Source organism: Gobio gobio (genome assembly GCF_949357685.1).
Source record: "Gobio gobio genome assembly, chromosome: 18".
NCBI lineage: Eukaryota > Metazoa > Chordata > Actinopteri > Cypriniformes > Gobionidae > Gobio > Gobio gobio.
In genome coordinates this window covers 39112326-39134734 of record NC_137111.1, presented here as the reverse complement: position 1 = coordinate 39134734, position 22409 = coordinate 39112326, and the positions used below count along the sequence as shown (strand labels likewise).

Sequence of the window (22409 nt, the reverse complement as noted above, 5' to 3'; positions counted from 1 at the left end):
TAAAATATCGAAAAACCATAGAACAATGTTATATATTTTGTTGACTTGTGTACTTACAGTGTCCCAAGTGTTTTCAAGAATGTTTAAATTCAGAGAAATAAGCAATTTTAACCAGGACACGGACGAAAATATACTCTTATTATAAAAATAACTTTATTAACATTTATTTATCTCTAACAAGTATCCTTTTAGAAAGGAGACCTTAGAAATCTGAAACCAGAAAAAAAAAAAAAATGTTTTAGCTCAAAATGGTGGTTTCCAAACAAAGGGAAAAAAATAAACATATATATCGTTATCGATATCGGTATCGGCCAAAATAAGTTGAAAAATATCGGCATATCGGATATCGGCAAAAATCCACCATCGTGCATCCCTACTTTAATATATTATGTGTTTTATTAGGCAGGTGAGCAACTGTTTGGGTACATTAATCGACAGAAAACTAATGATTGTTATATAGCTCAACATAGTTAGTCTTATTGTTTAAATCTTGTTTTCATGATTTACCGCAAGTAGCATGTTTTACCATGCCTAACATCGATCTAGCTTACAGCAGTGTGCAACAAGTGTCTCATAGTAGCCGAGTGAACGCACAGAGTAGCATTATAACAACTTTCAACACACTTAATTAATGCATCTAATATGATAAAACAGTGATGACCGGAAAAAACGGTCGTCTGTGCCATAATAAAAGCTCCGCGAAATCCAGGTATAATCAAGCTACGCCTTTGTGGCCTTAAAAGGTCAAGGAGCACCTTTGCATTGCATGCAAACTGTCTGAAATAAACTTTTCCACAGAATTTTTAAAAAAAAATTACTACCAATGTAAAAATGCCTGCAAGCCAAGCATAGCACTGAATAAGAGAGATATTACTCTTGAAAGTATCGCTCCATACCACTGCAAACCTACACCGACATAGAAAGGCCTCAAGAGTCTTTTTGACATGTAAATAGCGTCTGAATTATCATCCTTTAAACACTTGTGTGGAGAATGTGCTAATGATAATTCATGACATTAAATGTCACAGTTCACTGATTTTGTCCACAGATTTTTAGAGTTGTTATTGGAGACAACTGCTATAAAGTTAAAGCTGTATTTTATATGATTTTTACAGCCACGTCTGTTAACCAAAATAAGAAACTACTGCTGGCTTGCCAGAAGACAGTTTTAATGACATCCTGAAGGCAACGCTCTGCATGTTACTGCATTCACTTAGAGGTCAAAGACACAGATAATAAATATGAGCAACCAGCAGAGACGAATATCCACATGCACTGTCAAAGAGCAGCTGCATTCCCCTGCCTCCGCTCGGAGCGAGAGACACTCGACGTCCAGAGAAAAGAAAGAAGGAAGGGAATTTTGGAGGATATTAAATTAGTACCCTGGATAATGTCACTTATTCAATCAAAAGGGAGGCTGAAGTTGTGATGGTGTACTGGGCCGCAGTTCAAATGGAGCCATATGCAGCTAAAGTGGACTGGCTTTAAGCCCAAAGCCTGCGATGAACCACAAACTACTGACCACTCCTGACACACACACACACACACACAGATGTGTGGCACTGAAAAGATGAGGCTGGTTTTCATCAGCACAGACATGAGAAAAACCCGAGACACAGAGACGTCTCACTGAAGAATGGGTCAAGAATCAGAGGCATCAAAAGTTAAGAAAGAGGCTTGTTGTCTTCGGGGGGAATGCGCTCATTTGCAAAATTCGTCTGAGCTTTGAAATGAAATAAACAGTTTAGCATCTGTACTTCAAGCAACCTCGCTCTGCATCTGCTAAAATGTGGGAGTTTCTACTCAAAGCAAAGGAGAAAAAGAAGTCTTGAGTGTGTCTTTGAGAATGTCAATCATCTGTTGGGAGCAACCGAGGGAAGCTAAATTCATAACTTACAGAGTTAAACTGACATTTGTTCTCATGCAATAAAAAATATTTAGTCCATTAAACATAAATACCTGTCATTATGATGCATGCACTGGATGCAAGCCTCCCCATTCCCCACTGATGTTTATTACAGCCAAACAACTGCAGCGCCTGCATGTTTTCAACTTTAGCGTATTGATTAAACTTTTAAATGGTTGCCATATAACCCAGGGACATCAGGAAGATTAATTTGCGTCAATGTTCATCTGTAATTCATTAGCCATTTATACCCCACATCCACATGGGCTATCAAGAAAATGCGGGCCATTTTTCACTCGAGCTCAGTCTTGGGAATGGAAACTGAAAATTGCACCGCATACAAATAAGACCGGTGGCTTAGGGAAAGAGAAAGCAGCTAAAAATGCTACCAAGGCCAAAAGCACATAATTGAACCAGTATTCCTAATGAAACTAATGCTTCCTCCATGACAGTGGCTTGTAAGAACACTACTAGTATATTCATTTTAGAACACGAATATTGCTATAAACTTTCGTTTAATTTGTTGAGCCATTGGAAACTTTCCTATGCTTTATCATCATACTGTATGTTGTACACATCTTATTATCTGATATAAATCTGTTTTGCATTTTAAAAAAACAACAACAACACGCTATTCATTATGGTGATCAAACAGGGTCTGATTTGTGTATATGACCTCACAGCATTATTTGCAGTGATGAGCATAACAATAACTTGAGGAGTAACTAAATAAAAATAGCAATGCAGCATTTTCAATAGTGTCACAGTAGTTCAGCTGTTTTAACTTTTCCAGTAATGAGCTTCTTTTTCCAACCAAATGCTGTTTATATTGTCATATTGTTTGCTCACACAGCTTTATGGCATTGTGAGCTAAGGTGATAAACAAACACACTCTCATTATTTGTCCTTTCGTTCTTATTTAGCATTGGAAAGTCTGCAGTCATTGATTTATTATAGAGAATCAGTTAGTTTGGGCAGTTAATAACCAGATTCATAACGATCGAGTCCATAAGGCATATTATAGGTCTTTGTTTTATAGCTGAAGATGTGATTAAATGTGCTTATCATCACTGTTTTTCACTTATATAAGTCATAATTTCACATAATTGTAGCTTGACAAGCTAGCCTCAAAGTAGCTTTCCAACACTAATAATCATTTTCCATAGAGTGCTGAGAACATCCATTGTAAAACCATAAAACTCTGTATACACTAAATATATGACATATTCCACTGAATTATTTTGAGACTGAAGGTTAGGTTGATGCATTGAAGGTGGGGGTTCGAGCAGAGTTTCTTCCCCTTGCTGTCTTTAGCAAGTCTATGACATTCACCGATCTAAAACTAAATTAAGATGTTTTGATTTGAAACTAAATGAGGATGAGAAAATGTATATAAAATAAATGTATGTATGTATGTATGTATGTATGTATGTATGTATGTATGTATGTATGTATATATGTATATATGTATATATATATATATATATATATATATATATATATATATATATATATATATATATATATATATATATATATATATATATATATATATATATATATATATATATATATATATATATATATATATATATATATATATATGTTTCTGATTTTCATTCATGTTTTGATTTGAGCGAAATTTGACCAGGCTATTTATTTTTTTTGACAGGTTCACCTGTATATTTTCTATCAAAACATGATTTAGGCTTTCATGAATTCCCTGGAATACAGCTCTTTAGGTCAGTTCTAAACCTAAAGCAACAAAAGTAAACATGATAGTCAAGCATGGATGAAGTCTGGCAATGAGAAAAGGTTGAGAGATTTGCTCTAGCTAGAGGGCCTGTCAGGAGAAAGCAGCTAGTTCATGCCTCAAAAGCTCTGATCAATAGCAGTTTGATTTGCCACATGATTTTTTCCAACCAAGCAAAACATAATCTTGATATTTTGTTGAATTGCCCATAGTATTCTGCGCTACAGGCCTTTCATATAACCAGAGATGTTGATTGTACTCTATTTCACCCTGCAAAATAACCATTAGCCATTATGCAGTTTTAATGGCTGTCCGTTCAATGGTGTTAACCTCCACACTTTCACTTTTAAGAGGACACCGCGCTGCAAAAGCACAAGACCCTCATGAGATTACTACAATCAAATATTATGAATTGAAAGCGGCAGTATTCATTAATGAAGTCCTCAAACGGCTCACCTGATAAGGGCCTATCATTCTTTGTACTCCAACTTATGAAGTTCAAGAGGAAATTGAATTCTGGAGGACATAAATTTTGACTGAAGAAAGAGATTATACCAGCAGCCTAATTCAAGTCTGGTGAAATTAATTTCAATGACATTTATTCTACATAGAGCAAGTGTGCGCAAGGCACACAGTGGCTCTGGGCTCTGGAGATAAGAGGAAGTCATTTGAGGTTGGGTGCTCCAGCAGTTTACAAAGCCTTAATCTCCTTGGAACAACTCATGGTCTATCATAAGGAGACTTACACGCCGGCTAACAGCCATTCGCCGTCTGAATTTCCCCTGCTGGTTGTGTCAGCAAAACGAATGGCTCTGTCGCTTCTACTGTAAAAGACAGATTCGTACGAGTACACGTCAGCGTGGTGCTGCTGATCGCATTGAGCGGTGAAAGGGTCCCGATGGGTGTGGGGTCACGACGTACAGATGCCACACACTAATTAACCACTGCAGCATCTTCAAATGACCTGATTAGTCATTATGATTTAATAACCATTTGTGTCAAGGACGTTAAGTGTGATTTGATAAGAATAAAGTATTACAGAACGTACAGAACATTTTCTGGGGCTGACTGACTTTAGTCGTCATTAGCAAGCGCTTCCTAATTAAAAAGAAAAGCTGATAAGTCATTCAGACCTCGATAAATTGTGAAAAGTTTGCTGATTTCAGTAATGGTCCCATTAATAAGGCTGATGGGAAAGTTGCTCATTTCGAATTGAATCCAAGTGACATGATTCAATAACAATGTGGTGGTAAATTAATCATTGCAGAAAGATCGCTGCACTTTTTAATCGCTTTGACATTGGAGGTCGGCTCGAGTTAACGAGGGTCTAAATCAGTGCGCAGTAAATGTTAATTATCCACCGCAAACACCAGAAGAAGAAAAAGAGTGTGAGAAACACTATAAGGTCATTATCAAAACAAACCTGTTCAGAGTCAAAATGTGACTGATGACTGTATGTGGGATCATTGCAAGGCTCAAAACAAATCTAATATTTCAAATGGTTGTGACTGAAAAGTCAGTCATGAAACGTACATCGTCTGGTATGTTTTAGATAACTTTGTTTCTTGAGACCAAACGTGTCCCACAGCCACAATTCATCTGCCATTGGAATTATTACACTATCACTTACTAAAACAGACAATAACTCTACACTTCATACACATTCATATAGATTCAATTTAAGGGGAAAAATACAAAAAACAACATATAAATGTGAATCTTTCAACCATTACAACTATTTTTAAGCAAAACATCTACATTTGAAAAACACTTTTTCTACATTTTGTCAACAATCTCAGATAAAAATGAATAAATAATATTTCCTCTTTCAGTATACTCCTATTATTCTTAATTGCAGTTGAACTCTGGGTTTATGTATTATACTTACTATTTATACATTACATATCTGATGACATAATCTATATGACAGTTAATTACAGACTCAATTAAGTTTCACTTACATTAATTCCTCAGAACATGTTTGTTAATTGATTAATCCAAAATGTTTCCTCTGTACAGAAACTTTTGTTTCTTTCACCTGTTTTCCCCCTATCATGTCTCAAGAATTAAGTAAGCTCAACTGCGAGCAAGATGACAGAAATGTTTGACTAGAGGATGTACAGTAGTTGTAGTACATTACTAACTTTGGCAGGCAGTTGGACAGATGGGTCACGTGGTTGTGAGTTGATGCTAAATATAATGATGAAGGATGTGACAGACCTCATGCATCAGTAAGCAGTGCAGCTCCTTGCTGAATGTCATTTGGAATTAATGTCAAAGATAATACAGCCACCAATCCATGGAAATGAATGGACATGTCAACATATCACAGTGCTCATTACACTCAAAGAGAGAGACCACAAACAAAGCATATCCTAACAACAACATACAATTTTTGATATGCATTCAAATCGAATATCTTTATTTCTAAAGAATTTAAATGGTGGTTCAAATTTGGCTTTAGTTATAGTCACAATTGTGCATGTTTCTGTTATATGTGGAATTACACTGCCTTCGCCTCTCAAACTAACTCACTTTATAAAACCTACAGCACAGGGGAAAACAACCATTTTGGATGAAAGCAATACACCATGCTAGCTCTCCCATCAGCTGCTCTGCTAGGTCAACAAACAGCCTGATCTTTCCCGAAGCCAACCGTCAATTACCACACAGACACACGGCCTTCTTGCTGTCTTAAATAAAGCGCCTGACACTCCCCGGAGTGACACATATCAATACCAATCTGACAGCCCCTGTTGCCACCTCAGCCACAGATGAGACGAGCTGCACCTGCCTCACCGTGGGACATGTGTCTGCTCGCCACTTCCCCCTGCAGAGAGCACACGCACACACAGCCTCACTTCTCTTCCTGTGTTTGAGTGCCTTGTGCTATTTTCTGAAGCCCATTATTATATTCATTTCAGCATGGCGTCTGAGGCCTGTTGGTCTGGTACCTGAGGCTGCGGAGCCCGCTGTTGTACAGTGATTTGTCATGACATCTTGACAGAGAGCAGTGAGAGGGGGCATGAAGGGAAAAGAACAAGGGTTGAGTCGAGCCGCTGCTGGCCCGGGCTCTGGGTGGCTGCTGGGTGTGCCCCTCTCGCCCCACAGCTCGCGTCCCAGAGCCTGGTGTCACTATGACAGTGAGGGGCATCAGTCAGACCGGAGCTTCATCTGACTGGAGAGGATCAATCTCCCACCTTAATGTGAGCGGACACGGTAAAATATCCTTTAACACTGTGTGTCGCCCTCTCGCCCCTTTCTGAGTATCCAACAGCCAGATGATCTTCAGCGTGGCAGCTCGCACTTCAATTTGCTTCCTACATTCTTGAGAAATACACTTTTGTATGAAATGGTATGCTTATGTAATGGTAATGCAATTGTCCACCTTACAAAACTATGACTATGATGGTTAATGTTGTATACTAGTTTCAAACGTTACAAGTGAAGGATAATCCTTGTCCAAAGGTAACATTTACATTACTAGGTGAAATTTAGCTTTTGAAAGCCAGTCATTTAATTAGGGAAGCTGTGCGATCGAACTTTCCCAATTGACCACGTAGATTTCACATCGGGTTCAAGTTGGTCACGCAAATTTGTCACGTTACATAAAACTGAAAGCTGCTTGGTTTAAAGGGGTGGTAAAACACGATTTCACTTTTCTAACTTTAGCTAGTGTGTAATGTTGCTGTTTGAGCATAAACAACATTTGCAAAGTTACAACGTTCAAAGTTTGAAGCAAAGGGAGATATTTGCTTTTAAAGAAATCAATTTCTAAGAACTACAGCAAACGGCCAGTAGGGACTACAGACATTCCCCCAGGGTTGCTGACATCACCAGCCCCAATATTAACATAAACCCCTCCTCCAAGAATATTAAATAAGGGACGCGAGGCCATTTTTTATTGCTGTGGGGAAGAGTTGTTGTGGTATAGTTAGTAGGCTGGAATGTTGTTGCCGCAATGCCAACGAAACGCTGTTATTTTCTTCCGGATTGCACGTCCACTTTGTTCAGCCTTCCTAGGGATGGGGGAGAGTTTGGGATCAATGGTTAAAATTTATTTTTCACTCGGTCCCTCATAATTATTACCCTAATCTCGCTCTCTGTGCTGCACATTTCACGGAGGAAAGCTTCCACAATCTTCGCGAGTTCAATGCAGGATTCGCACAACGGCTTGTCCTGAAAGATGGATTTAAAAACAGAAGCTGTTTACGGGCCACAACCTGTAAGTATGATTTATTTTTCGTCAATGTGTTTTCCTGTAATAGTTCGTATTGTTAATTGTAATAGTTCGTATTGTTAAATCGTTGTAGCAAGAAAGTAAACAAAAGTAAGCATTTGTTAAATGCTCATTCATACGTAATGTTATCCGACAAACACCTAACGTTACACATTTTAAATCTCAACAGCGAACTTGGAATTAGTGTAAATTATTCTTTGATTAGAGCTTTTATGTATTGTTTATCTACATGCTTGTTTATCTACAGGCATGCTAAACACGGTTCTGTGTTTGATTTGGCTACTATAGTAAAGCCAATGTTTAGTGTTCGTTTTGGGTTAATAGTTCTTGCGACAGATATTTGGCTATAATCGTTCTAAAAATACAAAAGTAACAGTGCCATTCAGTAGCGATCACTATAGATCCGCAGTCTTTACTCAAAAAAATCCCTTTGAGGACTGAACAGGTTCTGTTCGATCATCTTAACTAAAATTGTCTGGGTCCGATTCGGGCTCAAATTGGTGTGGTTTTATTGATGCCATTGTTTCCAATACTACCAAAGCACAGACTACCGGTAAAGGTAAGGGGTGTGACGTTTCCGAAAAACATTGCGTATTTTTGAGGGACCGGCTTCATAGAACCCGGAAACCATCAGACCATTTTTACAAGGAGGGACAGAGCAGTGTAGAATAAAGGTAAAATATATGAAAAAAATGCAATTTTTTAAAAACGAAGCATGAACACGTTACACAAACACAATCAAGCCTTCGAAAGAATGTGTTTTACCACCCCTTTGAAAGTGACCTTTGCTGTGAGTGGTGATTCATGCATTTCTATACTATGGACAATTGGCATTTTGCCTGCAAAATTTTGCCCAAATTTCGCACCTTAAGTATGCATGAAATAATTTGAATGCACAATGTGAAGGTAAAAAAGCACCCGATGGTAATCACTTAAAAAACAGTGATGGTACCACCTGATTGCTGAGAAATATTTCAATACTGAACTACTTTATTGACCAAACTCGCTTGCCGATCACTGGCCAAAAAGATACGGTCTGTGGCAGTATCTGTTTATTCGAGTGCTTCAATGAAGGTAGTGCATTCATTTAGAATGGGAACTAAACTGACTGGAACTACCTGTGGATGGTTTTAATGCACACATTCCAGTCAATCAGAATCAAGTATTTAGACAGACAACAACATGAGTGAATTAAGGCATCAGAACATTATAATGTACAGTATGAAAAATGGGCAATCTCTGTTTCCAATAAATTAAAAATAATCTCAGAATCTCTTAGCCAATAACCGATATGATACTGATATAATTGAAACAATTTGTAACTGATTCTGATTTGATTTTATAGGTATCCGCCATAATTGCGCAGAATGTGAATGTCTCTGTAAGGTAACACATCATGTGTTTTAACATATTCCTGTAAATAAAATAATAAAGTAATTAAACCATGTGCCTATAGAGGTAAAAATGTTTTTTTTTTTTGTTAAAAAAGGGGATGTATATATGAACAAACAGACAAACTCTTCAAGTGTTCTGATGAATATTAGGCGGATTTCAATGACCTCACAGTACAGCACAACAGCTAAAGTCTGCTTTGAAACCCAAAATTGAAAAATGAGTAATGAAGCCCATGAATGTAATGATAGGGATTGCAATGACTCTAATAGTATTAAACTGACAGCAGAGGCTAAATCCAACGCAAGGCTTTGAGTCGCAATTACAAAAACGCTCCCGTCTGACAGGGGCCTACAGACAGAGACCTTACACTGGAGAAGAAAGAGAAAATAATATCCTGGGGAATTATAATGGATGATCTCATGAGGTTTGAATACATGAAGGCAGGCCAGTGATGATGAGACGCGATTGTCGAGGCCCTCTTCGCCCTCTTTTAATGGATGGCTTTACTGTAAGTCTCCTCTTCCTAATTAATAAGACACATACAGTTTGCAGATGCAGGAGGAATGGAGCGGAGAAGATGAGGGGGTGATTAACGACACAACACTCAAGCCGAAGAGGACGTCTCCCCCCATTTTCATTCTCTCTCCTCGACATCCTCGGACCGTCGTCAGCACCCTGCACATCCCCTGACAGGTGGAATAATAACGGTCATACATCACTGCCCCCGAAAAGTCCAATAACCTAAATCTTCACTTGCCACACAGCCCGAGACTCAATTACTTTATTGACATGTAATCTTCATAAGGGGAGAAATATTGAGCATGTAAGGTCAGTCGGTTATGAAGACGTATTATCATATTATCTGCATGGGGGTTGTAGGGGCTAGGACCTGACAAAGCTAATTATAATCGTACATGTTACCGGGCTCCAAGCGCATTATGTGCTTGGCTGCATGAGTGAGTCTGGGCAGAGGAAGGGAAGGACAGGGGGCGGCTGTCCAAATATAAGAAAGCCAGGATGTCCTTTTAAGGGCATCAGAACTAATGAAGTCAGATATCATCCAATATACGTCCAGCACCATAATCTCTCTCATTCATTCATATATCTATATCGTAATGGCATAAAATCCTGCTAGATAAAGAAGGGATTGCCCGTTGCATGGGATATTGGAGCATAATAATACCCATTAGGTGCACCGTGCTCATGTTAGACCAAAGAAAAAACCCTACCTTGAATAGAGCTTAAAGTTCAGCAAATATCAGTTCTGATTTGCGCAGTGACTTGAACAGTTGCACTGCCCAAATGTCACTGTTAGTTAGTGATTGTGGAAGCCGAGCTCGTGGCTCTCCAGCCCCCCTTTCCCATCCCCAAGGTTATCTTAATATCATCCAAGCCTCCGCATTGGTCATCATCACCATATATTACGCTGCATTCAGATAAACAGGACTGTATGTGAAAACCGAAGTGATATTTCGGCTTGTCCTCCAGCCGACAGCGTTCCTCAGACTGTTACTTTTGCAGGACTAGATTTAATATCCTGAGAGTAGCACTCCCAGTTTTCTGGGGGAAAAGCTATGGCTACTTTAAGGCATAAACACAAAGTATCGCCCTGAGTCACAACATGAACGGGGCAGCCGGGTCACTGGATATGAACACGCCTTTGCTGGCTTCCTTGCTGAGGGAGGAATTGCACTTCAGGACATGTGTGTTCATTCCGATGTGTTTTATTTCATGCCATTTTTGTCTTTTATTTGCTTCTTGCTTCCTGAGAACAAACCGTGTTACGCTTGTATCTCAGGCGATGCTGAATGGTAAACTAGTTTGCTGGAGGTGGTACAATTTCAAGCTGCTCTCAGGGGAGGCTGGTTAACAGCGGCTTAATGGTGTCAAGTGCAGAGGCGTATTTTAAGAGTATTTGTGAAGATCTGAGCTCTAAGAGACACACATATACACTTCTGTTCAGAAGTTTACACAGCCTTTGCAGAATCTACAAGACGTTTATCAAACATAAATATCACAAAAGGCTGCAAGCAGCCAGTGGAGATGCCGTGAAGAAAACACACAATATAAAGAACCAAAGGCATGTGAACTGCTCCACTTGAGTTAATTAAGTTATTATTTTGAATTGTGGAAAAGGATTTTGTGTAAATATTATATTGTGGTGCTTCTTCTGTGCAGTACAAAATAAAGTAAAATAAATTCAGCAAGGAAGAAATCAATACTTTTATTCAGCAAGAACACATTAAATTGACAGTAAAGACGTTTACATGTTGTAAAATAATTCAAATTCCAAAAAATATACATCAAAAAATATTGAGCAGCACAACTGTTTTCAACATGAAGAACACAAAGAAGAAGAGGAACACGAAGAAGAAGAAGAACACAAAGAAGAAGAAGAAGAACACAAAGAAGAAGAAGAACACAAAGAAGAAGTAGAACATGAAGAAGAACACAAAGAAGAAGACGAAGAAGAAACACTTTACAATAAGGTTCATTAGTTAACTAGTTAACATGAACTAATAATGAACTGCACTTATAAATAATTTATTTATCTTTGTTAATGTTAATTTCAACATTTACTAATGCATTATTAAAATCTTAACATTAGTCAATGCACTGTGAACTAACATTAACAAACCATGAACAGCTGGATTTTTATTAACTAACGTTAACAAAGATTTACTCATGCTGAACAGAGGTGTTGTTCATGGTTAGTTCATGTTAACTAATGCATTAACTAATGTTAACTAATACAACCTTATTGTAAAGTGTTGAAGAAGAAGAAGGAGAAGAAGGAGAAGGAGAAGAAGGAGAAGGAGAAGAAGGAGGAGAAGAAGGAGAAGAGGGAGAAGGAGGAGAAGAAGAAGGAGAAGAAGAAGAAGAAGGAGAAGAAGAAGAAGGAGAAGAAGAAGGAGAAGGAGAAGAAGAAGGAGAAAAAGGAGAAGGAGAAGGAGAAGGAGAAGAAGAAGAAGAAGAAGAAGAAGAAGAAGAAGGAGAAGGAGAAGGAGAAGGAGAAGGAGAAGGAGAAGGAGAAGGAGAAGGAGAAGGAGAAGGAGAAGGAGAAGGAGAAGGAGAAGGAGAAGAAGAAGAAGAAGAAGAAGAAGAAGAAGAAGAAGAAGAAGAAGAAGAAGAAGAAGAAGAAGAAGAAGAAGAAGAAGAAGAAGAAGAAGAAGAAGAAGAAGAAGAAGAAGAAGAACAGGTCTTATATAGCCACATTATTCAAAATACAAATTAAATAGATGTCTTTAGCTGGGTCTTGAAGGTAGACAGAGATATTACGCAGAGGTAGGGGAAGCGAATTCCATAATTTAGGAGCACTAACATTAAATGACCTACCACCTACAGTGGACAACCGAAAACGAGGAATGGACAAAAGACCAAGCTAAGAAGATCTGAGGGACCGGGCAGTAGAGTAGGGGTGGAGTAGGTCAGGCAGATATGGAGATGCAAGACCATTTAATGCCTTAAATGTTAGAAGTAATACCTTAAAGTGAATATGTAATGCCACAGGTAGCCAGTGAAGATCATGCAGTAGAGGAGTTATGTGAGCAGAGCGTCTGGTGGAGGTGAGAACTCTGGCTGCTGAGTTTTGAACATATTGTAACCTTGCAATACGTTTTTTAGGAAGACCAAGGAATAGACCATTGCAATAATCCAGACGGGATGTGATTAATGCATGAATTAAGAATTTAGCATCAGCCCGAGTGAGAGAAGATCGAAGACGTGCAATATTATGAAGATGGAAAAAAGTGTGGAAAAAAGAGCACCAAATAAATATATTAAAATTATTTCTGAAGGATCATGTGATATTGATGACTGGAGTAATGATGCTGAAAATTCAGCTTTGCCATTACAGAAATAAATTACAGTTTTATATATAATAAATTACAAAACTAATATAAATTAGAATATTTCACATAACTTTGATCAAATAAACGCAGCCTTGGTTTTCTGATAAGTTTACATAGTCCTTGCAGAATATGCTGGTTATTCAGCATATTTAGAATTTGATTGTTATGATTTCATCTCTTTTATTTGAAATAACATACCAGAAAAGAGGGGTATAGCACAACTTTATAAATACATTTTGCACTACAAATAGTTTCAGTTGTCCACATCAAGGCCAAACTCTAAATTAAAACCATCTCTCTAAAGTTATTTTCCAAATTCGCAACTGTGAGTTGGTAAGAAACAAAATAACTAGCCTAAATCTGAAACGGATATTATCTAATGCAGCACATTAGCAAAAGCTACAGTGAGGTTTACAACAGAACACAAAGCAGCCAAATCCTTTGCGCAAATTCATTTTGTTCACGAAATAACAGTCCACTAAATGACTTTGGGAGATCATAGAATCCATCAAACAGAGTATGACAGCGGCAGAACTTGATCCTGACAGCTTACATTGGCTAGGTGACCTGAAGTTGAGTGGTTAAACCAGCAGCAAGATTGAAGAGCCATGATTTCTTAGGGAAATTAGGAAAGTACTCATTCAAATGACAGCAATCTGGAATTCATTTCAGTGTCTGACCTCTATGACTCAGTCAACTCAACAGACTTACAGCGACACAACATGTCAGAAATGATCACCCAATCAAATTATGACAGTAAAACAATGTGTCCGCTTACATTAATATGACGGGGAAACCTGCTCTCTTTCGTTCGACTTCATGGGCAAATCATTTTGACAGATTAAAAAGTTGCCTGAGATGGGAAGCCTTGTTTGACCTAGTTATCTGTTTATTTTCAGAACCATTTTGACTGACCCTACAATTATTCGAGCTGAAAAGTTAAATATGCTGAAGGAGTGAACAGCACAGCTCAAAGTACCTGACCTCAACTGAGTTTGATAAATTGTGACATTAAGTTCAAGTGCCTGCTCAAATTTGGCCAAAAGTCCTGCTCCACTTTCGAGCGAGCCATCAACCACAGTAAACGTCAAATTCTCATCAATTCGTGCTTGGAGTCTCTGACAGAGATGATCCGCCCTTCTTGAGGCTGCTGCATGGCAGCGAACGCTAACTGTCCGTTTCCCAGCATTCACATGGAATAAACGATGTGCTAGGTCATTAACTTGAGCTATGCTGATCCTCTCGTAATAGCCAGTGTTCAGACATCAGACGTGGGCGGGGGTGTCTCGTGATGGTGCACTGAGGTACAGTTGACAACAAATCAGTATATTCACCAGGGAGCAAGAACACAGTTTTGACAACAGTCCAATGGAGCTTGCTTTAACTGACAGATGAGTTCAGACCCTTCCACAACAATGAATTCATCCCAAGAATATGTGTGGATTGAAGAGGGGAACGGGGGTCACAGGTTACTGTGTCAGTCATTGACTCAAATTGCTTATTAAATCATCGCTGTGCTTTGATCTTTATGCTAATGGTTCAATGACATACAGTGTCCCCAATAAAGCAGCTCTCGAATCATTTTCAAGAAAAGTTTAATGACTCTTAAAATGTTATGTGGTGTAACCAAGTAAACAGTAAAAAAAAAAATATATATATACACAACTGTTCAAAGGTTTTGGGTTGGTAGGATTTGTTTTGTTGGTAGGAAAGTCTCTTGTGCTCACCAAGGCAGCATTTTTTGGATCACATACAGTTAAACAGTCATTTTGTTAAATATTGCAAAGTTGAAAAGTTGAATTATATTATATTTTAAGGGACTCATTTATCTTAAAGGGGACCTTTTATGCTTTTTTACATTTTTAACTTTCTTAAGTGTGTATTGTTGTTGTTTGAGCAAAAGGTCTGCAAAGTTACAAAGCACTGTAAGCACTATAGATTGTAGGTTTGAGTTTTCTTCTGGGAATGTACACGTCACAATATTCCTCATTCAAATAATTTTGTCCCAAGGCATATGCAAAATAAATAAATACTTTCTTTTTTTTAATGGCGAGGCCTGGTTGAGTTGTATTTATGTGTTGCGACTCGCGGTTATGGTTAGGGGCTAGACATTTCCGAAAAACATCCAAACATCCATGGTCCAGCCGACCAATCAGAGCATATTGCGCTTTTTGGAAGGAGGGTCTTCATAGACATAGAGATAGGAACTAAACAGAGTGTTACTGACAGACTGGGAAAAAAGGTGCAGCAGCAATGTGAAATATGAGAAAAATAATGTTATTTTAGTTTTGTTTTTCACATCAGGCATCACATGACTTTGATTTGGAGGACAAAAGTTTTCTTTTTTACCCCCCTTCTTTAACCCAAACAATAAATAGTCAGACTGGTGCAATGGCTGCTAAAAATCAGCTTTGCCATTGCAGAAATAAATTATATTGACATTTTCTTTATTACACTGTAAAAAAAAATCAGGTCTCCAATTGAAAATTTTCTAGTGACCGATCACATCTAAATTTTTTAATAGGCCAAATTGAATTTCTTGAATTTTAATTGAATTAAATTGCATCAATTCACAGAAATTCAATTTGGCCAACTGAAAAATTTAGATGTGATCATAACTAGAAAAATTTCAATTGGAGACCTGATTTTTCTTTACAGTGTATGTGATCAGGACAGTTGTATTGGCCTGGCATGTTTGACGTTATGTCCCCCCAAACATATAAAAAATATTTTTGACATGCTCATGCTTATCACAGTAGCAGTATATTCAAGTTAATGTAAGTAAAAAATAGCATTTTTGAAAATGTATTTTCGCCATTTATGTAGAGGCTTGGACTGACATCTTTCATAACATGTTTTCATCTCTCACTGATGATTAATAATCCTGAAAAACACATGATACATAATTAAAATAGAATAAATGGAAGCTGTCACCAAATTAATTGCTATCATTTGTAAATTGATTGTATATTGAATCACACTAACAAAAGCAAATGCTGCCAAAAAAGGCCTCGCTATGAATAATAATGAATAATAAATAGTTCCAGCATGTATCTTCCACGGTTTTGAATTATAACTCTTCACTGTGTTTTTCTCTTCCTGCAAGCAGCATTTGTCTTCATAAACTTTTCCATTGGCCCGTCACATGATCATTATAATGCAATCAGAGCTCATTGTGCACAGATCAGTTTCGCCATCAGAAAGACAAGTTGCTTAACATCTGCCAGGACTCGGTGTCTCAGCATCTGAGAGGGTTGAGGAACCCCCTGACATGAACACAGCCATCCATATCAACCTAAGCAAGAGAAGGGAAATTCGAGGACCCCGCATCGATCCCGCCGTAAAAATATCTAAACCATATGGCCTGCCTCTTCCCTCATAAATTACAATGATAAAGTCCTGTGGTTCGAGACTGTGAAAGCCACGCTAACCTGCTCTAAACTCTTGGCAGGACTAAAAGCACACAGGAAATACTATCCTGCATCTCAGATGTCCCAAACTCAAATCACAAATCACGCACAAATATGAATAATGCTTAGACTGCATTAGCAATCACTTTTAAAGCTGATTAGAACGCAGGCATGGGGTATCCATTTGTATGATATATTTGCTGTCAGTCTCCTGAGATGGTCCAGCATGACTGGGAAGCAGACCAAAGCCCCAGGAACCACAAGTATGTTATTGCGAGTGGGCTGGGCAGACTGGCTTGAATGTCCTTGTCCATCATGATGACACATTCTCCGTCCTAAGGTATCACTTAACGTGCTTCTTTTGTGTATGTATTAATAGATCATCCAGGAGGGGCAGCTTCATCACAGTGCTGTAATTTCATGAGGCAAAGCAGTACTGATTAAAGACTCTAAAGTGATGACAGCGGCTTTAGCAGTAAATAAACTGCTGCTGGTGGGCTAGTACTAAAGGATTTGGGTTGCAAAAAACATATTTTTATTTTTTTAGACACAGGAATCTGAGAGTTACTGAGATGCTGTATCGCATCTTAAACAATGCTAAAAATGTTTGATCGTTTCAAAATAAATGTGGTGATACTATAGTACAGCAATATAATCAACGTTGCACACGGTACTTGAGAAATCCATGGAATTGTGAGGGGGGAAAAGCCTGTTTTGAAGCCTATTTTGAAGATTAAAAAAACTAACTGATCAACATACACTACCGTTTTTAAGTCAGTATGCTTCAAGTCTCTTATTTATCAGCCATTTATTTGATCAAGAATACAGCAATATTGTCAAGTAGTATAAAATGTGTAATTTATTCCTTTGATGGTAAAGCTGAATTTTTAACAGCCACTACTCCAATCTTCAGTGTCACATGATCCTTCAGAAATCATTTTAATATGCTGATTTGATGCTCAATAAACATTTCTTATTATCGCCAATGTTGAAATCAGTTGTGCTTTTTGTGGAAACTGTGATACATTAACTGTTTATGGATACCTAGTTAACTAGTTTAAGTACCTTTACACACACACACACACACACACACACTTGAATGGTGGTTTACGGGACTCTCCATAGACGTAATGGCTTTTATATTGTACAAACATTGTTCTATCCCCCTACACTAACCCTACCCATCACAGAAACCTTTGGCATTTTTTAAATTTCAAGTTTAGTATGTTTTTTAAGACATTTGATTTACTATGACATGGGAAGTGTCCTCGTAAACCATGTTTACATTGTAATACCGATGTCATTATGCACATTTGTGTCCTCATACCGGATTTGCCACACACCTGGCAAATTCGGTGACTAGTGCTTCCTAGCGTTTGCAGTTTTAACTTTTTTTTAGAAGGATAAAATGATCAGAGTGCCTTCACTCATGGAAGTTGAGCAAAACCAGCCAATCAGATTAGAGATTGAGACTAGGGTTGGAAGGACTCCTTAAAAAGACATTTTAATTCATAAACACTACAGCAGGCTTTTGAGAGCATTTTTCTTCGAGCAACCCAAGGAGCACAGCTACCATTTGATATTAACATGCCTTATTAACTTGAATCATTAAAAATAAATGATCTCTCGCTTTCATATTCCAATGATTGCACCAAAGTACAAACAAATATGTTAAATGATATTAAAATAAACACAATGCCATCCCGACAGCGTCACGTTGAAACCTTCCTTCAGCTGCGCCTTCAGAGACTCATTCCACTACATCAAACAGCAAAGTATAAGAGGGAAAAAAGAAAGAAAGACAAAGAAAAAAACAATGGTGTTGATGACACATCCTCAAATCCAACACAAACAGAATTATTCAACGAATGCAGTGCCATCTCATATGGAGATAATGACACTGAAGACAGAGAAGCCATCTCAGAACAGTTCGGGATGCCAAGCCCGAGTTCAGCAGTTGAAACTGTCAGGGAAGTTAAGTCTGTCCTGGTGTTTTAATATACCCTGCTCCGAGGAAAGAAAGAGAGAGAGAGGGGGTGCGTTCCAGACTCGGTGATAAACAGGACTCTGACTGCCTCATGGAAGAATCCGATCCCATCTCTGTGTTCTTTTCTCTCTTGCTCTGATAGACGGTGAAGAATGGCTGGAACGGTCTAGCTCTTCCTCTGTCTTCCTCCATTAATCTCCATCTCCAGACTAATGGATATTCATGCTCCTGTGCCAAAGCAGTCCTGGGAGGCCCACCGCAACCTCTTGAGAGAAATCATATCATATCATCTCTCTCCGACAAAGGAAACAAAAGCAGTCCTCACAAAGAGAGGCCCAAAAACAGCCCTTGGCAGCTCCTATACAAACCTACAGGCCTGTAGGAGTCAACTTAAGGCAGTGGTCTCCCACAGATGGATTGAAAACCATTGCAGGTAATTAATCAGGGCTGTAGAAGACCAAGGTTATCCAAAGCAGATGTATGTGAGTTACATCAAATGAATAATACGGATCAATATCATACTGGCCCTATTTTTTTTTAACACGCAACTTTCCATCCATTATGTTTTGGCACCTGATCTGAAGAGAGCCGGGGTGTAAATCTGAACGTCAATATAAACTTGCGGGATGGCCATTCATGTTTTATAGGAGCTCATTACTTAGCTGTAGCTGAAATTATAGGTGTGTTTAATAAAGGGGCTTTAGATGGCCGCAAAACACCCTAAACTCATTATACAGAGATCCTAAACACCTCATCAGAGCTGGAAAACCCTTTGGATCGTAACGTTGTCACGCAGGAAAAATATCCGTAAGACAGTTCTCCCTCATTCAGATCTATCGAAAACATATGTGAGCCATTTGGCCAAGGACTATGTAAGGGAATGAACAGCATTCTCTTCAGGAATGAAGAGATGGATATTATATTCAATTCTTTCTTATTATGGTACAAACAGTGAACAAATTTATAATTTGTAGAAAATAAAATAACTACTCTCAGGTCTGTTATTGGCTCTGTTCCTTCCTATAGACAGGACTTCAGGACATCATAGGTGTCCTCCCGATGCCAAACCTCACTGTAATACCTAACGGTCCAGTCAAATGTATTAAATAAAATTAGTTTATTGAAGTTCATTGCACTTAATATAAAAATGTTACGTAAACTCGACTGATTACATAAGAACTCAAACTGAATCAGTTATAGAAGATTTCTAGTTCCCAGCATGCTTTGTTTCAGACTCTGTAAGAAGAGTAAATGTAATACAATATTAATATTAGGGGTGGGACAAAATATTGTGTTGTCTTTCTCCGTGCGATACGAGAATCGATACACTGGTGCCAAATATCGATATTTTAATTAATAAAATAAGGCGCTCTAAATAGATTTCCCTGCTCCCAGTGTCTCTACTTCATGGCTCCTTGAGGTGGCGCTCAACACATGAATGAGTAAAACGTGAACATAAGTTAACTAGCCTAAGAACAAGAGTTTTTTAACAGGATGGCATCCAGTAGTGTGAGTAAAATAATAGATGACCCAGCCACTTCTGAAAAATCTGCACTTTCACAGGCATTTTGGTTTCATAGTTAGACTAGTCGTGATGTATCATTATAGGATTGTCATTATATTGATTATCGCAGAATTGCTGTATCATGATATTATCGGTATCAAAAAGCGACACCATCTCTACACTGCTTTGTTTAAAAGTAGTAATTGCACTCGCTAATGTAGTAATAGTCTCTTGCATGTGTGCTAGAGCTAGAATTAATTTTTGTATAATTATAGTGAAGTTTCAGCAACATAACATAACATAACATAACATTTTTGAGTGGAGTTTAATCATATATTAAAAAATATTCCTATAGTGAACTAAAATGAAATTTGTTCACAGTACTCATAACTGAAATTAAGTGAGGCAATTAGTTTCCTCAATTGAAATGAGTTAGCATAACTCGATGGGGTTAACAGTGATGTTCCAAAGGGTATGCAATCTTATAATGCTCTGGAGCTTATTGAGGGAAAAAAAAATCCATCCAAGATGTAAGAAGTGTCAATTATAATGCATAATTAATAGGGATGTGCAAATATTACATTTCTGGCTGATACTAATAAATAGATTTGTTTTGTCATGTTATGGTTGATAACAGATGAATTCCACTTTGTGTGTAAAAAAAAAAAACCACTACAAAAACTAAAAAAAAAAATTTTTTTAAAAAGTGAATTTAAGTAGCACAACAAACATTAACATGAATATTCATTTTGAGGTTTGCAAACACTTGCATTTAACAGTGGTTTTAAATTAAGAGTTCATAAGTGATTTTTAAGTAAATGTTAGATGACAGCATATGTAATCTAAATGTAATAATTTGAGAAAAGAGCATGCACAATCAAATATTCAATATCAACCGGCCAATAACCAATATGGTATCAATGTATCTTACACTCCAAATAATTAAAAAAATACTGAAAATACAGAGCATCTACTCATGCATTATTTTATGATATACAGTAGACCATTTCTCCAATGTGCATACATTTGCAGTGCTGAATAAATAAAATGTTATATATAACAAATATATAGTTTTATATATAAAACCAGTGTCCTTAAAAATACCAATAAAACAGCCAATAAGTCAAGATTCCAAAATCCCCATCAAAATGTCAGCATAATGCCTGACAGGGCCAAAGTTTGGAGCTGGTTTGAGAATAACACTCGTCAAGGGAAAAACATCACTGCTAGAACCATCACCAGAGAGCCTTTAGAATCTCATTGAGCACGTACAAGCACTTTTCCAATATCAAATACTATGGGTGTATTCAAAGACTGACACAAAAATGACGGCTGAACAAACTTACAGTCAAGTTTGGCCTGCAGGATTCAGTTATATGCCGTTTGTACACATGCAAACTCGCGCTTATAAAACGGCAGAGAGGAACAACTGCTCGACAGGCCATAATTAAGAGGCAACTCTGCCAAAGGCAAAGCTTGGGGCTATTGCAGATCCATTGGGCTGTAAAACGAGACAAGCAACAGCACATCACCAACACCAATCAAATTTATCTCAATTACACAGGATCGCTGGCATAAATATCTCTGTCTAGGGCTGTATGTTAAACATGGCATTTTAGCTAAACAATGCGGGTGCAGATCCAGACTTTGGTAATTGAGTGATGCACGCTATCCAGATGTAAGTTAATGGAGGGTAGGCAGACAAACAGCAGGTGTAATTCTCTCTCTGTCCTGCTGAGCTCTAAAAGTCAGTGCTTAGCACCCACTGCTCCATCATCTGGCCTCTCCCAGCCCCCGTGACAGCACATTTGTCATCATTTTCACATTTTGGGCAAGAAATGTACTGTTTTAATGGCGCCCTCTGAATGGTTCCAGATGTTTGTTTATTTGTTGTGCCACAACTGTAAAGTCATTTATTCTTCATATGCAGTCCCGTTTCCGTGCTGCAAATCAGCGACGGCGTAATGACGGTAAAAAAAAGTGGATGGTCCCTAGGGGGTCTTCAGTTAAGATTTTCTCTTTGAAGGCTGCCTGCCTCAAGGGTTTAGTTGTATGCCATTTAAAATACAGTCAACTCAGCTGGAGCAGGGCCCAGAATAGGAGCGTTTAAAGTCAGTGCATGTGCGACTGATGGAGGAGTATGGTTTCACCCTCGATGGCTTCTGGTTTGCTCGCCACGTTGAAGATGAATGATGGGAATTCAAAAGTGGTGGTCACTAGCTTAAAATGTCCAGAGACGTAGTATATAAGGATTTGTATATTTTCCATTTCAATTATGTATGAAGTTCCAGGCAGTTGTGGGACATATCATAATGATTGTTATTAATATGGCTATCTATAATGTGACAGCGGTGAGAGCGGTG

General features: G+C 38.0%; 2 protein-coding genes across 2 annotated transcripts in view; both read right to left on the bottom strand.

The window, feature by feature from the left end:
• lrmda (leucine rich melanocyte differentiation associated) overlaps positions 1 to 22409 on the bottom strand; it is a 339147-nt gene that overhangs the window by 13741 nt on the left and 302997 nt on the right. The window lies entirely within an intron of this gene.
• LOC307142540 (uncharacterized protein) lies at positions 6424 to 12510 on the bottom strand (the record flags this gene model as incomplete). The annotated part of the gene is made up of 3 exons (XM_079843509.1): positions 6424 to 6489; positions 12115 to 12306; positions 12376 to 12510. 3 exons carry the CDS (start codon positions 12508 to 12510, stop codon positions 6424 to 6426), a joined length of 393 nt encoding a protein of 130 aa, XP_079699635.1.